Source organism: Numenius arquata, chromosome 2 (assembly GCF_964106895.1).
Source record: "Numenius arquata chromosome 2, bNumArq3.hap1.1, whole genome shotgun sequence".
Lineage (NCBI taxonomy): Eukaryota > Metazoa > Chordata > Aves > Charadriiformes > Scolopacidae > Numenius > Numenius arquata.
In genome coordinates this window covers 101,386,752-101,407,269 of record NC_133577.1, presented here as the reverse complement: position 1 = coordinate 101,407,269, position 20,518 = coordinate 101,386,752, and the positions used below count along the sequence as shown (strand labels likewise).

General features: G+C 39.3%; 2 protein-coding genes across 2 annotated transcripts; one reads left to right on the top strand and one right to left on the bottom strand.

Moving 5' to 3' along the window:
* Positions 1 to 1,238: 1,238 nt before the first annotated feature.
* On the bottom strand, positions 1,239 to 4,801 carry DNAJB9 (DnaJ heat shock protein family (Hsp40) member B9). The gene is made up of 2 exons (XM_074168674.1): positions 4,580 to 4,801; positions 1,239 to 2,793 (listed from the first exon to the last, which is right to left on the bottom strand). The coding sequence occupies exons 1-2, from the start codon at positions 4,794 to 4,796 to the stop codon at positions 2,363 to 2,365; spliced, it is 648 nt and encodes a 215-aa protein (XP_074024775.1). The 5' UTR covers positions 4,797 to 4,801; the 3' UTR covers positions 1,239 to 2,362.
* A 4,132-nt stretch (positions 4,802 to 8,933) lies between these two features.
* THAP5 (THAP domain containing 5) lies at positions 8,934 to 18,933 on the top strand. Its single transcript, XM_074168872.1, has 3 exons — positions 8,934 to 9,053; positions 12,825 to 13,014; positions 17,395 to 18,933. Exons 1-3 carry the CDS (start codon positions 8,971 to 8,973, stop codon positions 18,361 to 18,363), a joined length of 1,242 nt encoding a protein of 413 aa, XP_074024973.1. The 5' UTR covers positions 8,934 to 8,970; the 3' UTR covers positions 18,364 to 18,933.
* The last annotated feature ends 1,585 nt before the right edge of the window (positions 18,934 to 20,518 follow it).

Genomic DNA, 20,518 nt, shown 5'->3' with positions numbered 1-20,518 from the left:
ATTTTGGGGGTGGCTGCAATTCCTACAATTTACAATGCTCATTTTAGCTTTTATTCCTCTAATTCAGGATGAAGGAAAGGGCTCAACTCCATAACTGGAGAAAGCTACCTTTGGAGAAGTCAATAGTGTGGTTCTGGTAATAACTTTAAGTATTCCTTCTCCCGTGCTTAGGAACTGCTCATTCTGATATTTCCAAATTTTTTATATTTTATATTAAGAAAATTCTTACTAGATTAAGAAAGTCATTAACATTTTACCTTTCTAGAGTTGCCTCCCACCACTACGTTCCAGCGGTCATCATCCCTAAAGGACATTCACTAATACTCTCTTATATTTAATACTAAAGGCCACATCCTGCCAAAGTCTTATCAGCGTGAAAATTCTCCTCAAATGCATACAGAAACGTGCTCTAAAAAACTTGGTATTTGTAAAAGAAAGTAATTCAGAACTTTAAGTTAGAAATTTGTTCATTTGGATGCCCATATGATATGAATCAGGCAGATAATTTGATTCATGCATAGGACTGATGGAGTATGTTAAAGAAAAAAATGCAGAGATCTATATGAATTACAATTTTTGGTTGAATCATATATTAATTTTACAGAAGAAATTTTACAGAAATGAAAAATCTCTACTTACACAGAAAAAGGGTGGAAATAACACAAACACACTCACTCCAGCACTTTTCCTACTACAAGAATATTGCACATTCCGAAAATGTTGCACAAATTACTGGCTTTATATAAAGACCATATATGAGGTATTAGTCTATTAATAAATAAAAAAGAACATGGAAAAGAAAAAGCACTTAATATAATGCAACAATCCATTCCAAGTATTTAGTGAATGAAAACTGAACAAGTAATAAGACGGACCCTTGAGGGGAAGATTAAAGTACACTTAGCAAATAGGCAGCTTTCAATATCCATCTGAGAAGCAACGGGTTAAATCTCTTTTGATAATGTTTTTAAGAACTCAAAGCCTATATAGAACACTGCTGTTTAAAATGCTCATTTTGCTCATTAGTCAATCTGAAAGGTAAATTCTTATTTCACAATTCCAAAGGGATAGCAATATGTAGGTGACACCAATGTTCAAGAGGAACAAATTTAATATACTAAACCTGTATTACTAGTTAAGAAATTAAACTGAACTTTTGGACTGACATCAGTTAAAACATTCAGGGGTTTTTGTTGTTTGTTTTTTGTTTTTTGTTTTTTTTTTGCTTTTTTTGTTTTAAATAGTTTACACTGGTTATGGGTTTCAACGGTGCTGAAATTGATACCCATTAGTACCATCAGATTCTAGCACCACAAGACATTAGATGAATACAACTGTAACTTTCAGTTTTACTCTGTATTTATGCTAAGAATTTACCTTTCAAATCACAATGCTGAAAGATTCCTGATAACAGGTAAAAAAAATCTGTCAAATCTAAACACAATCTATCAATTTTTTTATTTAGAAACTTCCAGAAACACTAGGAATCTGTAGGCAAGCTTAGCTTGTTTAAGTTCACAAGAGCACAGGGGAGTATTTAAGTTCAATAAACTGAGCTACAGAAACTACATTGCACACATGATAATATAATAAGCATAAACCAAGAGTGTTTTCAGTATGCTCTTCCAAACCTTGTTGAAGATTTGTATTTTGGAAAGAAAAAAAAAAAAAAAGACCTTGTGTACACATGAACTTACATACATATATAGCCCTTAAATAAGTCAAGGGTTATTCAAATCCTAAAATCTTTTCAGGCCAGTGAAAGGTTATTTGGAAATAAAAGTAAATCCTACATCACTCTCCTAGGTGAAGCACAATCTTAACATATTCCCCCTTGTTATTTTCCAATTTAAAAAGTGGGGTTTTTTTTAATTAATACATTTGCAATGCTGGACAGACTAACAGAGACCCAGGCAAGTCATATTTCTGTTGCTATTTTGTGTAAATTATCAAATTTGCACAGTAAGTCCATATCAGGTAAAAATTGCAATTATCTCCTCTGCTGCAATCCATATGCACCATTAACTCAAACAGTCCTGAACTGGCATATATGAAAAAAATGATATTACATTTCTGAAATTAAAAATACATATCTTGTGTTGAAGTTCAAATTTATGGGAAGTATTTACTAAACTGAAATACATGAGATGATTTCTCTCCCATTCTAAGTAGTTACTGAGGCATTTACTTCCCAACTGCACATTGTTTCTATTCTGAAGATTAGTTTCATCTACAATTTCTTTATAGTAGTTAAGTGTTTTTTAGAACAAACAGTTCAAATTTTTTTCCATGTTAGCACAAAACCAAGAAAGACTAAGAAGGTGTTGAAAGAAGAAGAAAAGAGACGAAAAGACAGGAAACATTATTGTCCAGAGCAGTCTGTGTATGTGGTAACCATGTTTCCTCGTCTCTGAGTGACAGTCCTACAGTGCTTGCTGGATCCATGAAACCTGGTATCAGTTCGCACCGCATGTCGGTGGGCATTTTCAAAGTCACTAAATGAAAACATTTTTTCCATATTTTCAAACACATCATCAAACAGTCCACCTCCAAAGGAGAACTCTTGGAAAGAACGTCTTTGCCGATTGTGAGCTTCCCGATGACTTCGGAAGTGATTTTCAAAGTGCTTTTTTGACCGTGAGTTTTGACTAAAGAGGTCAAAGTCTTTGAACAGATCATCGAAGTTGAAATTAAATGACTGATGAAACGGGCTTTCATTGTTTCCTTGTCCTCCATGACGGCCAAACTGATCATATTCTCTTCGTTTGTTTTCATCTGATAATGTTTCATATGCTATTTTCGTTAAAAACAGCAAAACAAAAAGTTTTAAAATTTTATTTACATTCCCATTTAAAAAAAAAGAGAAAACCATATACAAATACATATACAAATACAAATCCCACTCCCTCAACAGGACAAATTTGAAGCAAGATTTTCATTCAACACACAAGCCCAATCAAGCTTAGCAGTTGTTTAACTGTCTCCAACACAAAATAAGCTGCTTCAAAATAAATAACTTTTTATTTATAGTAATAAATATAGCTATACTATGAGGACAGATTACATCCTTGAAATTTTAAATTCACATAATACAACATAGTCCAACTACCAATCAGTGCTTATATTTGAAGAAAACTGCAATGAAATGTGGTGATCAGAAAGACTGAAGGAGAGACTGAAGGAGAGAGGATGTTAGGAGCTCTGTCTAACAAAATGAACTGCCTGCTCATTCCTATCACAGAAACACAGCCCAATGTCTGCAAAACTACTTGCCAGCCAGCTAGTTCTAGCTACACTGCAGTTACAACTAAGCGACTAAGATAAACATCAAGGAGATAAAACAAATGAAATTAGCTTCCCCTATGTCCAAATTCTCAATTTTTCAGAAGTTCAACAATAAACCTAGATTCTGTGTTTGGATATACCTAAGATGGAATTAGGTTTCCACCCGATCTTTGGTCCAGAACCTCGGCTACTAGTGTTCCAAGGTAGAAACTCTGACAGATAATATACCCATTGCGGTAACATTAAGGAAATGAAAGCATTTAAAATACTTATCTGTCAAAGGTTTGCAACTATTCTATATACTTCAACACTTACTTAAGAGTTCCAAGTTCCTTCTGTAATTGATGCCAACAACTGCAGTATCTAAAAAGATGCCCCTCCCTTTCATTATGTTAATAACTACCTTTCTTTCAAAATAACTTTTCTGCAGACAAGAAGGTAAAATCCAGAAATCTCTTATTAGCTTAGTTAGGAAAACTACACAAATAGATGGATGTTATAACACAGTCTATGGGAGGAAGAAGTGGGAACACCCTATTTTTCAGCACATCTTTTTCTATTCTGGATTATTTGCTTCGACCGTCGTATTTTATCACAAAACACTCATGAATGGTGTATTCCTAGGATCACAGAATAATTCAGGTTGGAAGGGACCTCATAAGGTCTCTAACCTCCTGCTCAAAGTAGGGTCAGTTACAAGATCAAACTAAATTACTCAGGGCTTTATCCACTCCTTAAAAATCTCCAAGGTTGGAGACTGCACAACCTTTCTAAGGAACTTGTTCCAACATTGGCCTGTTCTCAAGATGAAAAAGTTTTCCCTTATAATCACTCTGAACCTCGTGCACCTGTTGTCTCTTGTGCTCCACTATGAACCACTGAAACACCTTGCTGTTTTATAATCTCCCCATAGTTACTAAAAGGTTTCTGTTAGGTCCCTCTGAAGTCCTAGTAATCCTGAGCTGGATCTTATTAGACAGATCAAAAGATAAGAATTAACCTCCTAGGGCTAAAGTTGTCTTACTGCCAAGTTTTTTTTTGTGACAAGAGGCATAAGCAAAAAAGCCTAATAAGCAGGAATGCATAAACTGTGTAAAATGCTTGATTATGTACAAGGACACACAAACAAGTCAGATATTGATATTGAACATTTGACAGCACAGAAGTAGAATTAAGAATAAAAAAGTCTTTTTACCTCTTATTCAGTAAAAACAGAGCATAATTAAGTTACCACATTTGCTTACAGATATGAGCCAAGTATCAAAGTATTGAGACTAAGGTTAGCATATATTACCTTCGGCAATTTCTCTAAATTTTGCTTCTGCTCCAGGACTCTTATTTTTGTCTGGGTGGTATTTCATAGCCAGCTTGTGAAACGCCTTCTTGATCTGGCGGTCAGATGCATTTTTTGGCACTCCTAAAATATCATAATAGCTCTCTGTAGCCAGTATTAATTCAGTTATCATTAAAATGCAGAGAGCAAATGTGAAGACAGATTGTGTAGTGGCCATTTCTCTGGTTCCTAAAAAGAAAAAGAAATATACTTGAAGAACAAGTTATTTCACATTCCACAACAACTTAAAAGTGCAACTGTAAACTGGCATAGGAAGACCTCTATGTTTCAGGAGTCACTCAGCGACAGACATTTAAGCACACTGTTTCACATGTCAAATTCCATTCCCTTAGTTTCATAATCACAGATTATTGAAAATACTGCAAATTCACGTTTCACATGCATCACAAGCACGCTTCAGTGTTCATCTTTGTTTTACTCCTATCCTTAACTGTACATTCTCCCACAGAGCTGTTGAAGTAAATATATAATACACCTCACTGTATCAAACAGTTCATGGTGGCATACCTGAACTAGATTTAAATTAATTCTTGAACTCTAGGACCATAAATACAGCAGCTCTAAGCTATGCACGGATTGCAAAAATCCATTCAACTCTGGAAGACCAATTCACTGATTAGCTTTGCAGCAATAAGAGCCTGAAAACACAACCAGACTAGAGATTGACTGCGAGGAGCAGGAAGACAAGACTGTTGGACACTCATGCTCAGCTTCAGAAAGGTAATTTAACTGACCTAAGAAGAACATTATAAAGAGTAAAACACTCATTTAGAGTACAGAGTTCAGTCAGGTAGAGCACATCTTCATGTATTTTACAATGGCCTGATCTTAGCTTACTTTCATATTAGATTGTACTATAAATAAAAACACCTACCATATCTTTGATATCAAATAATTCATCTGATAAATATCACTGCATATAAAGGTTTGCATATTAAACTCTCTATGTCTGAACCGAACTCAAAAAAGAAGTCTTCTATACTAGACAAGCAGCTTCAATAATAATTAAAAGTTGTAACTTTTTTCAGCAACGTATTTGTCAAAAAGTTACATTTTAAAACAAACTGATGTTAGAACTCAGGGGGAAAAGCTGTGGCATAAGTCAGTCATAAGAAAAATCAGGTCCACGTAGCCACATGATCTTTGGTGATTTTTATGAAGGACAGAGTAAGCTCTTCCTACCAGAAGGAGTGATCAAATGATTTTCCAGGGCCTGTGCATATTATATTTAAAACACAGAGTATAGAAACGTGAATATTCAAAGACAGAATGCTGGCTGTCATCCAACCAGCAGGATGTAAGACAAGGCCTTGAACATGCCAGAAGTAACATGTTCCCCTCACCAGATTACACTGATTTGAGGATACTGTAAGCACAACTCAAAGAGATGAATGGTATTACTCTCCTGAAAGTTGAATAAACTAACTTTACACTCTGAGTACCATTAAAGTCAGAATATTTTTAGACACTATGTGGCCCAAACATCTGTCACACTGATGTCAAAACCTTTGTCTATCAGGTACATAAGACAATTAAGCCTTTAATAGGAAGTCCATACCCTCTAAAGAAACTTAACACCCAAGCACCAAAAATGGAAAAAAAAAAAAAAAAAACTCAAACATTTCTAATAGGCAAGTCAAGAGGCTAAAAAGAATCTTGTGAGGCAAGAGCAAAAAGCTCATAAGATTAACATGCCCATGCCCTCTTAAGCATTTATTTGGCTAGCAGCCTGCATGATATCAAGTGTTAAGGAGCAACAGTTGAAACAAATGGTATTTTGATCGGTGCCCTTAGATATCAAACGGACAGCTCTTTTCAGTATTCTCCGTGCATGATACCAGGCATATTTTTAGTACAAGCCTTTCCACATTATTTTCTCTCACCAGTTCACTGACCTGAAACTTAGCCATTTGGGCACTAAGAACTACACACATGTACATCCTTCCACACTTCTGGGGCTTTCTTCCTGTTTGTACTATATAGATACAGAGTCATGTCTTCATATCACATGTGAGATTGTTTTTATTTTACTTCATTTCCCCACACCTGCCTCATGCTTACACAATCACCTGTTGCATTCTCTTAAGGCTAACTTCCCTGCTTCTCTTATTAAACACTGAAAATAACTAAGAGTGGTTTGTGTTCTTCATTAAGAGCCAAACCCTCTTTTAAAACTCCCAAGTTCATCAGAGACTGAGGATATTAAGTCGCTCACCTAAAGTTTTCTGCTGAGCCTAAACCTCAACTTCTATTATTCTTGATAATGAATTACACCTAAGTTCACCTTTTTCTACAGTTTTACATTAGGATTTCTGTAATGCAGTTCTATGCTATACTTCCCCTACTTTTATATGAATTTCTAAAGCACATTAAAAAAAGTATCAGTACTGAAGTTTCACTATTTTTTAAAATAACGTACACAATTTAGTGTTGCCCTTGAACAACTCAATGAAACTCAAACATTATAAATTAAAATGTAAATGAAAATCAAATACAAATGAAACTCCGATATAAGCAGCATTTTAAACTTCACATAGTAAGTCTTATGTTTAAGCACTATCATCAATTATTGAATTTACATTTCAGAAAATACAGATTTTATATGCTGTCAGCACTTCAGTGTTGCTACTGTTAAGTAAGATATTAAATACCTGATCTCCTCGCTGCCCTCCCTAACTACTTTTACAATCCCTTTCAAAATAAAGTCTCTTTTAAATACTGCTTATGTCTCTTCTCCCTCAGTTTCCCAATCAAAAAGGGACAGACAAGTTTCACTTTCCAGGCTATGCACATAAGTTACTTAAAACACGTTTCAGAATTTTTTAAGTTCTATACACTTCTTCACATAAAGCTTATGCCACAGAACAGTCCCTCCTAAAATTGTGAAGAACTACATTTTACTTGGGTATATCTAGAAATAAAGTTAGAGATGTTATTAATACAGATTAAATATTTAACTCTGTGGATAAGTAGCTACAGATCTCAACTACCATTAAGCTTGCTATAAGAAGTATACTCTCTAATATTTATCAAAAATATTATCAAGGTGATAACGCTCAATCAGTTCTTTAGCAGTTCATCAACATCTATCAACAGCTGCAAGATGAAGTGATGTTTAAGGATGACACAGCTGGAATAAAAACTGTTACATATAAGGAGCTACTTTCCATCTTGCAATGCAAATGCCTTGTTCCATCCCTCTTTTGAAGTAATTAGCAAAGATCTTAAGTAAATGCTTATATTCACAAAGTCTCACATACTCAGAAAATCCACAGCATCACTACTGCTCTGATTACATGAATTGCAACGCACTACCCAGTGGAATTCTGATGTCGTATAACTATTTTTGCAAACGATTCATTAGTAGTAAGAAAGCTACCAAAGTTTTCCATTGGTTCTCATATCACGACTAACCCGATGAGTAAGCAAGTCTCCTAGTCCACAACCAGCTACAGAAGAGCCTGTCAAACTCCAGGGCTTGTAGTTTTCTTGGCCTCTCCTATACTGACCAGAAAGCCAATCTAGCAGGCTCCTGAATCTAGCTCTAGAGAACTGGGAAATGAGACAGAGCCTCCCCTGCCGTCATCCTCCCTAGCCAGGCCCCTAATGAACCTCGCTAGAGCCATACCACAAAGCAAGGCCGAGACAGAGGTCGGCAGATGATACCAGCAACGCTAAGTGACGCTGTCCCACCTCCAAGTCAGCCAGGCTTGGGAAAGACCACAGCAGAGAGGCCTACCGAGATATAAGGGCACAGAGGGGGCCCAAAGGGCAAAAAAATCCACCAGACCAAGTCCCAGTTGTTGTCCCAAAGCTCTAAGGTACATCACCAGTGGCCCTCCTTTCCCACACCACCCCCAAACTCCCTCCTCCAGCAGCCCCAGCGCCCCCTAACCTCTCCGGCCCCTCCGCGTCCGCCCTCCCTCCAGCTACCTCAGCAGCCCTCCACCTTCCCCAAGCCCTTCCACAGTAGCCTAGGCCCTCCCTCACCACCCCTCTCCCGGCGGGGCAAGACTCAGTTCCCCGCACGCGCCCCTCACCTCAGCCCTCCCTCGCCGCCGCCAGCACAGAGGCCGCTGCCCCTCAGCGCCCTGCTCCCGCCCAACGCCCGCCGGCGCTCGCGCAGACGGTTCCCCCTGCGCCCCGACAGCGGTTCCTACACGAAGCGCTGCCCCATTGGCCGCTCGGCCCCACGTGATGCTGGGCGGGGCTTCCCCCCTGAGGGGCGGGGCGGCGGGAGGAGGTATTGGCCGTTGCCCCCGTGACTCTCGTCCTCCCCACCCCTGCTGCCGCCGGGCGGGTGGTTCCGGCCGCCGTCGGGCCGGTCCGCCATGCCGCGGTACTGCGCCGCCTCCTGCTGCAAGAACCGAGGGGGCCAAAGCGCCAGGGACCAGCGCAAGCTGAGCTTCTACCCGTGAGTGGCCGCGGTAGGGTGTGGGTGAGGGCGAGCCCCGGGGATGGCGAGCGCCAGGGGAGCCAACCCCGAGTGAGGCGAGGCCCGCAGGGGTCCCTCAGGAGCTGGGGGGGCGAGTAAATGGCCAAGGAACTGAGTTTAGCGGCTCGATACCCCCCATGTTTCGGGAGCGAGAGGTCGAAGGGCCTTTGGATAGGTGCAGAGGATTCATGAAGTGAAAACCAAAGAGATTGGCCAAAAAAAATAAAATTTGTGCTCATGAGGCTGGTTAGCTGTTAGCCGCACTGGTAACCCTGCTGTTTTATTTCAAGGGAGGCTGCTTTTGTGGCAGGGGTGTTTCAGCAGGGCGAGCATCAGTGGAGGCATTGGCTTTAATGGTGAAGGAGCAGAGTGTGCCGCGTCTGGCAGCTTGCGAGCCAAGCGGTGGGCCTAACAGAGTAGGAGGGTAAACATATGTTGATTCTTTAAATATTCCCACTAGAATTATTATTTTGCCTGCGCTGCGAACGGAAGCGTTGCTGGTTTGTTTGGAGGCAGCTGAGCTAGCTGGAAGCTAACTGGCTCTCTTGCCAAAAAACAATTTATAGTGGCTGCGTAGTATTGTCCGGCCACCTGCGTGATTAGTCACCGTCCCAGGCCCGCAGTAACCTCTGTACTGTTGTGATTACGTGGCTGTTGATTCCCTGAATGCAGGGTTATAAAATGTGTTTCTCAACCTTAAGAGGAGCACGGTGCAGGTAACTAAATGTTTATGTATTTCTGTTGAATAAAAGTACGATAAGCATTTGTCAACAGAAGGAATTTTGTAGCATTTAAGAACAACTTGAAGAATAAACTTCACAACTAGTCTCAAAATCTATTTTGGCTAAATTTATACCTCAAACTAAGGTGTCAGTTTGTTTCAATTGCTGAGTAGTTACTGTTATTCCAAGATCAGGAAGGCTATGTAGGAAGACCCGTAGAAAGACTGCTTTGAAAGGGATTTTAGTTTAGATTGAAGGAAAGCTCTTTTTCCCGGCATATCTCTTAATATATGATTCATCAGAAAACAATCATGAAAATGAGGGGATATAAATTATTTGTATTGCTTTAGAGAGTGTGAGTGCCACATGGATGATCAAAACAAGTTTGAATGCTGAAACATATTTATATTCAAATGTATGGCATCTATATAAAGATGATTGCAAAAACACAGCTGTTTTATCCAGCCATTTAATTGTGCTGCATTACGAGTGTCATGGTACTGTGGAAGGGGTGTTGAGATTTGATTTATAGGGATCTCTCTCCCTACATTAGCAACCACTACTGATGTGAATTGCAAGCTTTATTCCCTTGCCAGCCCAAAGAAGTCCTCTGCTGCTCTGTGGTTTTGGGTCTGAGCCCCTTCTGGACTTTTTATCTGTGACCTGATCTCATCTGGCCTAACTGCCTGCCTTTGTTTTATTGCTTCACCTTTCTGACTTGTACAGCAGTGGCATTTCCTGAATAAATTCTGTACACTTCCTCTTTCCATTGTTCTTTTGGTTTTTGTATCCCATTTACACCGGAGGACAGATTCTGTCGATGAGTAAGGAGGTATTGAAGCAGGAGCAGGATTTAGCAAAGTTGCCCTGACGCTAAAATAATAAATTTCGCTATCAGACATTGTCTCTCGCTACAGGTTGTTTTGTTTCCCATCTGAAGCTGGCTGACAGTGGGGAAGGCAGTGAGTGCTGTGTTGCAAGGGTAATAACAGTGGAAGCAAATGTTCTCTAGCCTTTCTCGAAGAGGATGTGGTTGGTGACATGACCTTCAGTTGAAAGAAGCCATCCTCTTACTGGGAGCATTCTTTGGACCTATGTAGTAACATCCCAGGCTAAGCTCTGTTACTCATGGGGCATGATGTATAATATGTGTAATGCTGCTATTGGGTGTACACAATCTAAGTAGGCAGGATTTGAAAAGGCTGAACCTCTAATCTGTCTTGGGAGGTTATTGTGTTTTTAGGCATTTTTTATGCATTATTCCTTGCATCCCTGCAGACACTCAGAGGCAGATGCATCAAAAGATTGCTCTGTTTCCTTGGTAATTTCAAAACTTAAATGGCAACAAATTCAAAAGATTTGGGAAGGGGTGAAGACATGCACATTTATCCTGTGAACATCACGTATCTTTCTCTCAAAATCAGCTTAGTTCTGGGCCTGCATAAGAGAGTCATTGCCATTTGTGGCTGTTGGAGGAAACCTACAGCTTCTGGGATTTGAAGGTGGGATCTAGGGTTTACTAAGAAGTAACTTGACTTACTAGTGCCTTTCATAGCAGGTGACACTGGGCATTCCAGGCTCTCTCCCCAGCTACTATTCTGTGGGAATAAGGAATACCTCACTGCAGAACCAGTTTTTTTGAGCATTGGAGTTCCATAAACGTATCATAATAAGCATAACCGAAAGAACTGATTGTTAATTAAAAGGAAACGAGTTAAGAGAAGAGTTATGAATGCTCCATTTCTATTTAGGGAATAAACCAAAATGGCTCTTGTGAAGAGGCTGTAGGCACTTCATGTATGGATGTTGCTGTTTTCCATCATACTGCCAACAGCTAATGTTTTTTGCCTCCTACAATTATGATTAGGTGAGGTTTAATGACCAGATGAATCTGTCTCTTACAGTTTCATATCCACAAAAACATAGATTAAAATCATCATTGCTCATGATTCTAAGGAATACTGCTTTCTTAACAGTAGTTATTTAATAGTCCTCAGAATTCAAGTTATGGTTTATGTATAGCATATGTGGTTATATGCTAGAGTTGAAAGAAACTTGATATGCACCAGAGAACTCTATAAGCACATTACAAACAGCCTGATGTCTGTCTGGTAAGAGACGAGAGCCAAGAGTGGTCTGAATGTTCATGTTGCCATTACCATAACTGCTTGACTGTACCTGCATCAGAAGGAGCCTTTAATTTCCTTTAATTTGTGTATTGCGATTCATTAAGTAAATTTTATATCTTCACACAATTTCTCTTAATTTAGTTCTCTTTCCCATGTAATTTGTCTGGCTGCATATATTTTCAGAATGGATTTAATTTTTTTTGATTAATATGTATACTTTTAATTTTCGTTTTCAAGTAGGTTATATGGTTGAAAAGTTAGTTATGGGTGACATAATATTTTGTGGGCTCTAAACGCTGTAAGAAAGCTTAATTGCTGAAACAGAAAATGTAGAAATGCTTTACATTTCTGTGTATTAACTTCCAAGTTATCAGATAATCCAAAGTATGACATATAATAAGAGGTACTCTGTTAAACTAAAAATAGTGACAAAAGTTTTTGTTACTAGTTGTGTCTACTAAGGAAAAAATGCCCCACAAATACTGCTTCTAAAATGAAGGCCAGACCTTACTTTCTTAAAATTATGTCAGAGTATTTCATCTGACTTCAGCAGAACCTACTTTCTGAACAAGTGTTGCAGAATCAAGCCTTTTAAAACATCTTGGCCATGGTTCTGAAACCCTTGACTAGCAGAAATCAACACGAATTCTGCTGCTGAACTCTGGAGCTAATATCTAACTAGAAATAATTTGGATAATTATTGGATTAACGTGTAAGGGACATCCTGATTAGCATTTCATATTTAAACTTTTTTTAAAAAGGATTATTTTAACCTTTTTGTAAGGAAAGACTACCTTGTAAGGAGCAATGAGATGTTCTTTGTTTAAAAAAAAGAAAGACAAAAAATAACCATTTTCATGTTTGTGTTTTTGTTTGTTTTTCCAACTGCTTTAAAAAAGATTTCCACTTCATGATAAAGAGAGACTTGAGAAATGGTTGCGGAATATGAAACGAGATGCATGGACTCCCAGTAAGCACCAGCTTCTATGCAGTGATCATTTTACTCCTGATTCCCTTGATGTGCGATGGGGTATACGATACTTGAAACACAATGCTGTACCGACAATTTTCTCTTCCCCGGATGATGAGGTAATGTATTCCTATCTTTTTTATTGTAATACAAAGCTAACCAACTATTTAAGTAATATGGATGTTCTAATTACCTGTATTATATCCATATTTTATTTTAAAAAAATATTTCCCATCCATCAAAATATTTTGTCAACAGGACTGACAAGTATGTGATTCCATGGTGTAAAGTTAGAAAAACTTCCCATACTTTGACTGGAGGTTCAGTATCTTTTTACCTGGAAATTACAGAAGCATTTCCTATAGGAAATGTCCCATAGGAAATGTCCCATAGAAAAATAAATTTCCTGTGAAAACATGATGATTCTAAATATTTTAATGTTCTTTTATTAACTGTACATAAATACTAGCTTTGGAATATATTAGATTCAAACTCCACATTTCTCTTTCCTGTCTCTAACCTAACATCTAAGAGTTCAGGGGTGTAGGCTGCTAAAGATATGGCACAAAGATTATTCCAGCTTGTCTTTCACAGAGTTTTACTATTGGTTACATAAAAATACTGTGCTACATGGGCACTTAATCTTGATCAAAGCTATGCTAATTCTCTTCTGACACATAACTCTCTTCCTCTGGATCATCATATTGGAGGTTGGAGAAATGGAAAGACTGGAATTACTATCAAGGCTAAATTGCTGAAGCTGCAATGTGTGGCTAATTAATTTTACAAAATAATTTATTTTTACTCGTGAAGTTCTCTATCTTCTTGGATAGCTGCAGGTGTTGCCCGGACTCCTTTAGACTCTGGAGAGTGAAAAGCAATCTTGGTGAATCTCTCAAATACAAAAATAGAAAATTCTGCAATTTATGGTGGTAGTAACTTAGCAATAAATATCTTTCCTTCCACCTGCCCTACTCTGCTTCAATATATGTCTTGCTTCCCCGTGCTGTCGTTGTGACAGGGAACCCTAGCTTTGGAACTGGACTTTGCTGCCCTATGCTTCTGGGCAATTGCAGATAAACTGTGTGATTTTGTCCCCCAAAGAAAAGTTGACTTTTCCCCATCTCTTCATTCTCTCGTTTTGTGTGTGACCGTAGATAGACAAGCCATAGTACACCTGCAAAGGTGGACAGTAGAGTTATAAAGTTAACAAAGTTTTTATGCAGTGGTGTTGCCAAGGACATACCGATGGCTTCTCTAAATTATTTTTGTATCAGCAATATATATGGGAAATTCCAGATAAATTTATCCAGTTTGGGAAAAGAATATTCTATGCTTCCCTTCAACATAGCCATCACTTCCCTGCTATCAAAAGAAGAGAGATGCCAGTTTTTGATATCTGTGATACTGTGAACTTGCTTTCCTGTGGTCTCGCTTCTCTATCTGGTATTATTTTCTTTAATCTCACTCTTCTGACTGCGCTTTTCTAAACATTTACACGTATCACGTCAGGGACCACCTCAGCAGATCAACAGTATCTGTTGACTTGGCCACTGGTTCTGCAGTTGCCCCATGTGTGAGCCGACACAGGCAGGATGCAGAAACAACCACAAAAGCACGGATGAAAGGCAAAGAACAGATTTAATCTCGATACCTCGTGGACTGGGGAATGTCTAAAGCAGCACCCAGGCAGCAGTAAGTGGAGGACGCAGGCACCACGGAGTGAGAGAGTCCTTGATAGCGAGAGTCCTTATTAGCAAGCAAGAGAGTGAGAGTGTCCGAACCTGCTGTTCTGACCCGTATTTCAGGGATTTCTACTGTGCTTTGATCTTCTCCAACAGCAGGAATCTCAGGCATGTTCGATAAGGTGCCTCTGAGTCCATCGCAGGCCTACGTTATCTAAGCACAGGTGTTCTACTTGTCGAACACGTAAGACTAAACAACAATTAGTGTGATGTATGTGTTCTCCAGCATGCCACGTGAGAGTCACTTGAGCATGTTTACAGTCCTCCTCACTGATCTTCCATTACTTCCCCGCACCCCAAAAATGGAAATTTCTACATAAGCTGAATATTCACAAAGAGATTGCAAAGAGCTCTCCTTATTCTGAGGGAGAATCCCTTGTTATTGTGTTCATGTGTTAATGTAGAGGAATAAGAAGCTAAAGTCCTATTAGAAAAAAATTAGACACTCACTATTAGTGTATTTTTGTTTCACTGACTGACATACTAAAAAGCTTGTTTGGGTACTGATCATAAATCTAATCATGTGGTGGTGTAGTTTGTGTGGAGGAGGGGAAAAGAAGGTGGCTAAAAAAGGATAAGCTTCAAATTGTCCCTCTTTCAGTAACAACTTCTGTTTAAAGTCCTGTTAGAATTTTATCCTTCTGCTAATATTTCTATTCATCCAAAAATAAGTTCCCCATTTTTATGAATTGTGAAGTTTAACTCTCAGAATTGAATTGCTCATTTAAAAATCCACCCATGTGTTTGTGCATGAGTATGTTCCACTGTTCTGCAAGCCTGCGTTCATGATCTTTTCTGTTGTTGTTGTTACTAAATTCCCTTTGGGGTGGACCACATGACTAAAAATTTGCCGTAACTGCTTAAAACCACTTTGTAGCACCTTTAATGGAAAAATTCTTCTACTGTGTGTATTTAATACATAGACATTTAATACAATGCTTCAGGTGGTAATTGGAGATGCTGTCCAGTCTTTGTCAAACAGGTGTGTCTAGCCACTTCTCTTCAAGGGCCTTTCAGATTATGATGACTTGTGTAAATCAGTAAAGTTCAGAACCACAGAATCATAGAATCTTCATGGCTGGAAGGGACCTTTGAGATCAAGTCCACAAAACACCACACCCACCCACAAACAGACACAAACCAACAATCTCGGGCACTAGAGCATGCCCTGAAGTGCCATGTCTACACGTTTCTTAAATACCTCCAGGGATGGCGACTCCACCACCTCCCTGGGCAGGCTGTTCCAGTGCCTGACCACTCTCTCAGGAAAGTAATTCTTCCTAATATCTAATCTAAACCTCCCCTGCCGCAACTTCAGACCATTTCCTCTGGTCCTGTCATTATTCACTTGGGAGAAGAGGCCAACACCCACCTCTCTACAACCTCCTTTCAGGTAGTTGTAGAGGGCAACGAGGTCCCCCCTCAGGCTTCTCTTCTCCAAACTAAACATGCCCAGTTCCCTCAGCCTCTCCTCATATGATTTGTTCTCTAGACCCCTCACCAGCTTGGTGGCTCTCCTCTGGACACGCTCCAGCACTTCAATGTCCTTCCTGTAGTGAGGGGCCCAGAACTGAACACAGTACTCGAGGTGAGGCCTCACCAGCGCAGAGTACAGAGGCACGATCACTTCCCTACTCCTGCTGGCCACGCTATTGCTTATACAGGCCAGGATGCCATTGGCCTTCTTGGCCACCTGGCCACACTGCTGGCTCATGTTAAGCTGGCTGGCTGTCCACCAACCACCCCCAGGTCCTTTTCTGCTGGGCAGCTTTCCAGCCACTCTTCCCCAAGCCTGTAACATTTCCTGGGGTTGTTGTGACCAAAATGCAGGACCTGGCACTTGGCCTTATTAAACCTCATCCCATTGGCCTCAGCCCATTGATCCAACCTGTCCAGATCCCTCTGTAGAGCCTTCCGACCCCCAAACAGATCAACACTCCCACCTAGTTTGGTGTCATCTGCAAACTTACTGAGGGTGCACTCAATCCCCTTATCTAGATCATCAATAAAGATATTAAACAAGACTGAGCCCTGAGGGATACCACTGGTGACCGGCCGCCAACTGGATTTCACCCCATAGAATCATAGAATGGTTAGAGTTGGAAGGGACCTTAAAGATCATCGAGTTCCAACCCCCCTGCCATGGGCAGGGACACCTCCCACTAGACCAGGTTGCTCAAAGCCCCATTCAGTCTGGCCTTGAGCACTTCCAGGGATGGGGCACCCACAACTTCCCTGAGCAACCTGTTCCAGTGCTTCACCACCCTCACAGTAAAGAATTTCCTCCTAATATCTAATCTAAATGTCCCCTCTTCCAATTTAAAACCATTACCCCTTGTCCTGTCACTACACTTCCTGACAAAGAGTCCCTCTCCGGCTCTTCTGTAGGCTCCCTTCAGATATTGGTAGGCACAACTCTGTGGGCACGGCCATCCAGCCAGTTTTTTACCCAGTGAAGAATACTGTTCCTTAGAGTTTGAAAAAGAAGAAAAAGAAAAAAAAAAACTGCCTTAAGAGCTTTAAAATAATATTTTAGCACTTAGGACCTGAAGCAAAGTTATGGAAGACACTTACATGAATTTTCAGGTCTCTTGTGTAATTTTTAAATGGTGATTGTCTAAATGACTAGTTACACTGCACCATGCTGTAGAATGGGATTTGATCAATTTTTTTTCTGTACAACTGACTGCATAGTTACAAGGTGGTTGGATTTATGGGTTGGTTTTTGTTTTCTTTTTTTTTTTTTTCCTCCAGGGAAAAGGCTCTTCTCAGAACACCCCACAAGAGATAAAGAGAGAAGACCTGGAAGAAACAAATGCAAATGTAGAGTCAAAGAAGGCATCTGTATCACTTGAACCTTGTACACCAAAGAAAAATCCTGTAATTGCAGAAAATGTAGATGAAAAACCAGAAGTAGTTTGCTCAACTGCATCGAGTAAACCTTTACAAATTCAAAAACTGCAACTTCAAAACGGAGCAGACTTTCAAGCAGACTGTGTCTTTCTTGATAATTCATCTAAGCAGCATATACATCAACCTAATCCTGTTTTAATGGCAGTCCAGAGCACGGAAGGTACCAGTGTTCCTACTTCTCTGGAGGATCCAGTAGGTTGTACAGCTACACTCTTGCAATTTACAGACGCTGACTACTTGAATTCATCTCTGAAACTGAACGGTGCTTTAGGTCCAATTACTGACTATGCAATTGAAAATCCGAACTCTCATGTTGTAGGCTGTTCTGTTGAAGTACAGCCAACAAGTGAAAATGCAGTTTTACTGAGTACAGTCACACAAACTATTGAACAATTCAGTGGAGGTGAAGAATCTGTCATTGCTATTATTGTGCCAGCGGAGAGTCCAGAAGAGCCTGAAATAGTAAATAGTTCTTTCCTGCCTATTAAGCAAGAGTTTCTTGACACAGAGGAGACAGAAACAGAAACAGATAAATCTGTGTATATGAATGCATATGATGGAAGTGAAGTATTACAGACTGAGCATTCATACTGCAAGCAAGACATAGACAGAGATCACCTTTGGCAAAAAATTTCAAAGCTCTACTCTAAGATAACTCAACTTGAAATGCAGGAGATAAAAACTTTGGGGAGACTTAGGTCGTTGGAAGCACTTATTGGACAATTGAAGCAAGAAAACCTGCTTTCTGAAGAAAAGCTGAAGATTGTAGAAAACTGCTTTACAACACTTGAAGTCACTATGATACAGTAAAGGCTTTCGATGATTGTTCTAAAATGTCTTTTTAGCCTCTTTGACTGTCCTTTTGGACAAATTAACTTTTGTTTCAGTAATGGTATTTTAAACATCAAATGCAAATCATGTGAATAGCAAGTATTCTTTCAAATGTTACATCAACCACTACCGAAGGTAGGTGGTAGAATATTACCTATAAAACATGACTTGCAAGTAAGCTTTAAAAAGAAAAAAAACCTGTTAAAGTTTTGTTATAAAGTATATTAATTGAAATACAGATAAGTTAAACCTTTCAAGCTGCAGGCTCCTCTGAAACAGGCAAGTCCTGCGTTTGGGGCAGCAGTAGAATGGACAGAATAACCATGTAGAGTGGACAGTTGTAAAACTGCTGTTAAAAAAAAAAAAGTGTCCTAATTCCCTTTCAGATTAATAAGGTGTGAAATACACATTGTCCAGTGAGGCCACAATTACTCTTTAATCTTCTGTTCATCTGACATTTGTTCTGATAAGTTTTTGTATACTTTGACCTTATTAAAATTGTTTCTGCAATAAAAGGTTTTTCCTTGCATTTAATTCTAGAAATAAAAATACTTTAAGAATATTAGTACAGGTCCATCTGTTTTACTGGATGATTCAGCTCAAGTGGAAAGAACCATCTTAAATAGTAGTATTTTTTCTGGCTCTTAACTAACTATTCAATGAGTGCTGTCTGCTCAGCATTGTGCAGATCTATAGCTGGGTATATGCATATGCCCTTAATAATGCACTGAAGAAAGCAATGCTTTGCAGAGTAAATTGCTGGTAAAAGTAGTAGAATCTGTCTCACTATTCTATATCTTATTCTTCAAGAAATACAATTACAAGATTAGAAATCCTCTCCCCTCTTGATTTTATTAACTGTTTCTAGTCTACAGGATACCACTGCAGTAGAAAGATAATGACAGTTCATTTTGAGGGAAATTAATTTGCTTAAATATTTTCTGTTTATTATGTCTGCATGCCACCCCTTAGATCTAGAGTTCACTGTACGATTTAGTACAGTCAACTAGTAGTAGGTCATCTAGTCCCAGCTGTACATCGCAGTTGGACTAGATGGTCATTGCAGGTCCCTTCCGAACAAACTGTACTGTACTGTTCTGTTCTATTCTATTCTATAATGATTAGATCACTTGGGACACTGATGTTTTTTCCTTTATTCAAAAGCGTGTCCCCACCACCAGTTCAGTCTAGAACTGGAGCAAGTGGTTTCCTTTGTGGTCTCTTACCTGTTTTCCAAACACATTCCAAACTGTTAGGGTAATCGTTTCATAAGGAATTGAGGATCAGGCAACACTAATTACAAAGTTGGCCTCCAACTAGATAAGAAGTTACAAATTAGTCAAATTTCAGAAAATTTTTGCGACTCGGGAGTAGCTGCCTGGAAGCTGGGCTGGTAAAGCACACCTGTAAGAGACCAGTCTGGATCAGTAACCACCGTAATAGGCCTGTTTTGCCTTTCAGCTTGTTAACCACTCTCAGGCTTTAAGCACAGGATATGCTTGGGGAAATTCCTAAAGAAGATAAAGGTCAGTTATAATATGATGAATTATTTACCAGGACTCTGTGATCTATGTTTTTGCTCCTTGTTACAGAGCGCTGTCCCTGTAACAAAAGAACATGCCTGTTCTGCCTTGCATGCTCTGAAATCACAAGGGGTGTCCTGTGTCCTCTAGAAACGTTGCTACTATACAGGGTCCAATCCTGTGAACGTTGCCCGGGTGACATCTCTGAACTGCACATTTTGTAATTTTTTTATAAAGTAAGATCTTTCAAAGTGTTGTTTTGATGTTTCCAAGTCAAGCTTTACAACAATAGGTTTAAACTTACCAGTTATCCTTAATTCTAAATTTGGCATGTGATTGCTCTCAAGTATGTCAGATCAGAGTGTGTCCATCCCATCCAGGTTCATGGTTTCTGCAGGGGACAGCATCACCAACTTCAAAAAAAAAAAAAACCCGACCTAGAGATTGCCTGAAAACAAGATGATTTTGTGCATAGCCTTTTCTCAGAACCAGTCTTGTAGCAATGGCGAGGTTGAAACTCCACAAAGCAGTTTAAAGGTAGACCAGAATCAATCCTGTGTTACATATTGATTCCAGTAAAATATTTTAGGCACAGACCTTTTGTATTCATT